Raw genomic sequence first — 6,000 nt, forward strand, 5'->3', positions numbered from 1 at the left:
TCCAGCCCAGTATCCGCACTGGGCCCATGCAGCTTGGTGTCGCCCCTCCCTACCTTCCTGCTGTCTCAGACCTGCCCCTAGAGCTGGCTGCCAGCTCTGGCCATGGTGCTTTGCCCAGACAGCACCATCCTGCCTGGCTGCCCCTGGGGCCATGCAGCCTGGGCTCGGCCCCATCTCTCCCAGAGGGGCTGAGCCGTGTCTCTGCCCTTGCAGCGCCCCTTCCTGTGCAGCGCCCGGCAGGTGTCCCTGTCGCACAGCGGCACCGTGCCCCCGGCCATGCAGTGGCTCTGCCACCCTGTGGGCCATCGCTTCTTCGTCGATGGAGACTGGTCTCTGAAGGGCACCCCGAGGGACAGTATCTACAGCTCCACCAGCAACCTAGGTACCTGTCTTCCCATGTCTCACTGCCCAGCTCCGTCTCTGCATGGCACCAGACAAGGACTGTGCCCGCATTCCCCATACTCAGCTCTGCCGATGCCCCTCAATCCTGACCCACAGCTGCCCCCGGGGTTCACCTGCGGCTCTGCCGATGCCCCTTGCCCCTGAGGCATAGACGCTGTGGCCTCTGTTTCCAGGAAAAGTGGGTCTCTGTCAGTTGACCTAAAGTGGGCCCTTGCCTGCCCTGCCCTTGGCATCAGGGTTGCTGGGCGCCGTGCCAGGCTCCAGCCTGCCCGTGGCCTTTATTAACGTCGTGGTGCCTGGACCCCTGTGCTAGCTCTGTGCCTGGCAAGGGCTCTGGGGTCTGGAGACCCAGCGTTTGGGCTCCAGTGCCCATGGCGGACACAGGGCCCCTCAGCTGGCTCCTCCCCCCAGCCAGGACGCTCATCCTCCCCCCAACACAACTAACAGGCCTCTCTTGGCGCTTCCCATGGGGCCCAGTGGACCCCCTGGCTCAGGTGGCCCAGCTGTTCCGTGAGCACCTGCTGGAGAAGGCCCTGTGCTGCGTAGCCATGCCGGACCCCAACCCGCCAGCGGCCCACAGAGAAGGGTAAGTACCAGCCGTGGGGCCCAGAGCAGGGATGCACCCAGCCTGCCAGCTCCTGGCTTCCTCCCAGCCTGCAGCACCCTGCCGGCGACTACTCAGTCCCCGTCCTGCAGGGATGTGGCCCAAGCACCCACCTGAGGGTCATGCCTGGTGGTCCCTCCCGCCAATGGCATTGCGCGCCCAGCAGGGCCATGAGCACCTCGTCCCTGCTGGGGTGAGCCAGTGCCAGCCCTCATCACCCAGGGCCCAGCTGCTCCCCGCAGCACCTCTAATTTCTGGGGAGGGGGCTGGGATCCAGGATGGTTCGCTCTCCTGCCAGCCGTCCCTAACTGCTGCTCTCCCCCTCGGCCCCAGGGAGTTCTCCGATGCCCTGGAGTACTTGCAGCTGCTGAACGGCTGCTCGGACACCGCCGGCACCCCCAGCTGCACCCTCTCCATCAGCTCCGGGATGGCAGCCAGCACAGGTGAGGCCATCGCTGACCGGTGCGGATGGGGGCAGGGGAGAGGGGCCCGGAGCCTGGCACGTGCCCTGGGGCCTGCCGCTGAGAGGAAGGGCTATAGCTGCAGTTGGGGCTCTGCATGGGCAACTTCCAGGAGCACGCAGCACCCAGGGTGTCTAGGCCAAGGTGGGCGCAGTGACCCTGGGGGGCTGTGAGAGTTACTGTCTGGAGATCCAAGGTGGGGCAAGTGGGTATGGGATTGGGGTGGGGGGCATCTGGGGGTGGGGGTCGGCCAGGGCAGGTGAGTGTCTGTTCCTCGCCGTGATAGACTGGCTGATGCCATCGGTCCCGTGTGCCCCGCTCACAGGCAGTGACCCCGTTGCCAAGTGGTGGGCATCCATCGTCGCTGTGGCGATTCACTGGCTGCAGGGGGACGATGAGGCGGCCGAACGGCTGTACCCGCTGGTGGAGACCATGCCGAGGGCCCTGCAGGTGTCAGAGTGAGTGTCTGCAGGGGTGAGGGGGGTGCATCGCTGGGATGGGAACGGCACCCCCTTGGCACAGCGCTGAGCTCTGCAAGGGAAATGCGCCAGGGATCTCAGGGTTGGGGGGGTGACAGTGTCATGTGATCAGCTGGGCAGTCACATGATCTCCAAAAGGGGGTGCCCATTGCATCTCAGGGAGCCAGCTTTGGGGGTGAGGCCAAGAGACGGGGCAGCATTGAACAGGGGTCGGTTATCCCAGCCCCACCCCTCAGTGCTGGGAGACCCCAGCTGGGGGTACCATGATGACCGTCTCCCTCTCCGCTCCTGTAGGAAGACCCTGCCCAGGGCTGCGCTGCACTCCTTTAAGGCCGTGCGGGCCCTGCTGGGGAAGCAGGACAGCAGCCAGGCCAGCCTGGGCCAGTGCGAGAAAGCCAGCAGCTACCTGCGGGACAGCCTGGGTCTCAGCTCGCCAGCCACTGGCACCCTTGACAAGGTGAGTCCCTGGGCTGTTCCCTGTGGCCTCGGGAGGGGGTGGGTGTGATCACGGACTGTTCTCAGCCGTGTAACCGGACTCTCCCCTAGCATGCACTGCATCCACTAAAAGGCAGCCACCTCTGGGGCGAAGCACACAGCGCTCCAGGAAGCAGGTGCCGTACGCAGCGGAGCCGTCTGGCTCCCTCAGGCCATGCATCCAGACGTCCCTGGGGCCCGGCACACCGGACACACACCTCTGCAGGAAGGGACCATCCAGAGGGGCGCAGCGCAATGGCCGCAGCTGTGGTGCATTGTAGTTGCATTGCATGTGTGAGAACAGGTGTGCAATGCCCCTGCAGTGCAGCCCAGATGGGGCTTCTTCCAGCACCGAGCGCCAGCCGGCAGCAAGGGGCCAGGGCAGCGGTGCCCCTGCCGGGCACTGGAGAGGGCTGCTGTCCAGCACCAAGCACCAGCCCTGGCAGACCCCAGGGAGACGCCCCCAAACTGTAATTCCCTCGCACCAGCCATGGCCTCTCAACGGGGCATCACCGTAGCCACCAAGGAATTTGGAAAGGTGGGACCCAGATGGGCCAACCTGCTCCATGGCACCGTGGTGGGAGGGCAGGGGAGGGTCAGGCCCAATCTCCCTGGGCCACGCCTGCTCCCGGCAGTGTCTCTGTGGGCGCAGCCCTGGGTGGCATCTGTGTCACACACAGTCTGTCCCTCCCCCTCGCTGGCGCCCCTCTCTCCCCCCAGGCGGTTCAGCTCCTCCTGTGCGATCTGCTCCTGGTGACCCGCACCAACGTGTGGCAGCAGCAGATGAACGTGAGCCAGCACCTGAGCTGTGTCTACCAGGCCTCGGCCCTCGAGCTGCGGGGCTTCCAGCAGGACCTGAGCAGCCTGCGGCGCCTGGCCCAGGCCTTCCGGCCAGCCATGCACCGGGTGAGCCCTGGGGTGAGGGGCTGGGCGGGGGTGGGGGGCAGGTCTGCTTCCCCACTCTGCTGAGCACATGCTTCCCACCGTGATCTGAGGTCCCGTGGCTGGCACTGTGCCAGAGCATGGGGATAGGGTCAAAGTCCTGGGGTGCAGACTCTCCCTGGGGGCTGGGCGGGTGCTGGGCTGCCCAGAGGCTGACTGTCTATGTGGGCTGCTCCCCAGGTGTTCCTGCATGAAGCCACTGCCAGGCTGATGGCCAGAGCCAGCCCCACCAGGACCCACCAGCTGCTGGACCGCAGCCTGCGCAGGAGAGGGGCTCAGAGCAGCAAAGAAGGTGAAGGGGGAGCCTGTGGCCCAGGTGGTCTGGAGGCAGTAGGGGGAAGGGTGTCCAGATTGCCTTCTGCCCCCCAATCTGGGGGGCTCTGCTGGGCTAGCAGGGACCGGGGCATGTGCCCGGCCCTGCCCTGGGGTTCGGAGGAGGATGCAGCCTCCATGGCCCTGTCTGCCCTGGGACTGCCAACCGGTGCCGGCCGGGGGGCTGTATGGCTACCCCTTATGAGAGGGGTTGAGACCCAGCAGCTCATGACATGGAGAAGTCCCACCAGGTTAGGGCATGGGTGGGACTGGCGGGCTGGGCTGAGGGCTGCGTGCCCCCAGGGCAGCAGATGGACCCAATTCAGCCTACTTTGTACAGGGCTGCGGGGGGCCAGCCCCGGGCCAGTCCAGGGTGTAGGGATCAGCAAGATTCCCCAGTGTGTGGCTGGCAGGGCTAGCGCTGGAACAGGTGCTGGCCCCCCGGGGGCGAGGGGCAGGACCAATCCCCCCGTCCGTCTTTGCACATCCCCCTCTGCAACGGGCGCGTGATCGTGGACTGGGCCTTCCCCTGCACGGCCCTGTCCCTCCCCTGGGGCCCCTCTGTCCGTGCTGGCGGCCAGCACTGAGCCAGCTGGGCCCTGTGTTTGCTCTTGCAGCCGGCGAGCCGGAGAGCCACCCCACGCCACGGGAGCACGCCGAGGCCCTGCTGCTGGCTTGCTGCTACCTCCCGCCCAGCTTCCTCTCTGCGCCAGGCCAGCGTGTGGGCATGCTGGCCGAGGCCGCCCGCACCCTGGAGAAGCTGGGCGACAAACGGACACTCCATGACTGCCAGCAGATGATCATCAAACTGGGCAGCGGCACCACGGTCACCACCGGATAGCGCTGTGGCCAGAGAGCCATGGACCGTGGGGGTGGGAAGGCCACTGCTCCGATGGGACTGATCCAGTAATACCTGGCCCAGCTTGAGCTGCTCCATCAGGGCTGCTGTGCTGTGTCGTGGGCAATGTGTCTCTGCTTAATTGGCAGGAGTGTTAGTCATTACTGCTGGGAGGGGCTGGGAGCCAGGACTCCTGGGTTCTATTCCTGACTCTCTTCTCTGACCCTGGGCAAATCACCCACACGTGCCTCAGTTTCCCCACAGGTGTAATACACTTCCCTACCTCAGGGCGGTGCTGGCTGCCAAGGGGTGACACTGTGGACGAGGGGCTGCCTGGGAGCAGAGATGCTGTCTTGGCGGGAGGGAGGGGCGGGTGCTCTGAGGGGGCTTCGTTGGTACGGTTTGACAGGCCGTGGGTGCCATGGGCTGGGCCCAAAGAGCCTCCAGCCCTTCCCCTGTGCTAGGGCCTGGAGTCCCAGCAGATCTCCTGCCTCACTCTCCAGCATGGCCCCCCACCCTGCCCCCTGCCCTGCCCCCAGTCTCCCTGCAATGCTGGGCACTGAGGTCCTCTAGTGGCACCTTCTCAGTATTGCTGCATTGGTCCATTTCTCCAGCCCTTCTCCCTGGCCCCCGGGCAAAGCGTTCTAAGCTGCTGCCCCTGCCTCTCCCCCACCGCCCGCCCTAGAGGTCCCCGGGGGAAGGCCTCTGGCCCCCTCCAGCAGCAGCTGGCAGTGCCTGCCCCGGTCGTGCACAGTGCTGGTGCTGGGCGTCAACTACGGGGGCTGCAGGGAAAAGAGAAGAGGGCAGGGCTGAGGTGGGGGGTGGCCCTGGCAGTGGTGCCTGCCCGGAGCCTGTGGGTGGCCATATCCCAGGGCTCACAGCGTTGCCCCCCGCCCTGCCCTGGCTCCTTCGCCTGCGTTTCCTTTTTAAAGGTCATTTTCATAGTTGGAGAGTTTTGTACAGACGATTAAAGCTGCTTATTTATAGCTGTGCCTGTACTGGATTGGGGGGGCTGTACCCGACGCCCCAACCTGGGACGGTCACAGAGTGCAGCCTTGGCAGGGGGTGGCCATGGTATCACCGCCTCTCCCCAGCAGCGTCCCGCTGGGGTGTGGTTCATCCAACCCATCGCCTGAGCATACAATAAACGAGCAGCAGGAGGGTCCAGCTGCAGCTGCTGCACCTGAGGGGAGCCAGGTTCTGCCCTCTGTCTCCCCACTTCCCCCCACCACCACCTCTGGTGACCCAGCCTGGGTGCAAGGATTGTCTGGCCTGGGCCTCTCCTGGAGGGGCAAGAGCATGGACCCCACAGGAAGTCCCTGTGCCCATGGCTCAGGCCAGCAGCTCCCAGGGCTCTAGCCAGCCAAGGCCTGCTCCTGCTGGCTCAGGGCCAAGCGCTCGGAGCTGCCCCCCCCAGCACTGGAGCATTTGGCCTTTTCACGTTGCCGTGGAAATCTCGGGCCAAATCCCACCGGGTGCCTGGCGGGA

The 6,000-nt window shown here is 65.7% G+C and overlaps 1 protein-coding gene across 3 annotated transcripts in view; it reads left to right on the forward strand.

The window, feature by feature from the left end:
* SREBF1 (sterol regulatory element binding transcription factor 1) overlaps positions 1 to 5,498 on the forward strand; it is a 32,378-nt gene extending 26,880 nt beyond the window's left edge. For all 3 annotated transcript variants that reach the window (XM_037910520.2, XM_037910521.2, XM_037910524.2), the window contains exons 12-19: positions 214 to 382; positions 880 to 988; positions 1,340 to 1,449; positions 1,793 to 1,925; positions 2,241 to 2,403; positions 3,141 to 3,326; positions 3,543 to 3,654; positions 4,292 to 5,498. In XM_037910520.2, the coding sequence (XP_037766448.1) occupies positions 214 to 382; positions 880 to 988; positions 1,340 to 1,449; positions 1,793 to 1,925; positions 2,241 to 2,403; positions 3,141 to 3,326; positions 3,543 to 3,654; positions 4,292 to 4,515 (1,206 nt within the window). In that variant the 3' untranslated portion in view covers positions 4,516 to 5,498. The remainder of the gene's footprint in view (positions 1 to 213; positions 383 to 879; positions 989 to 1,339; positions 1,450 to 1,792; positions 1,926 to 2,240; positions 2,404 to 3,140; positions 3,327 to 3,542; positions 3,655 to 4,291) is intronic.
* Positions 5,499 to 6,000: the final 502 nt, after the last annotated feature.

Source organism: Chelonia mydas, chromosome 10, assembly GCF_015237465.2.
Source record: "Chelonia mydas isolate rCheMyd1 chromosome 10, rCheMyd1.pri.v2, whole genome shotgun sequence".
Lineage (NCBI taxonomy): Eukaryota > Metazoa > Chordata > Testudines > Cheloniidae > Chelonia > Chelonia mydas.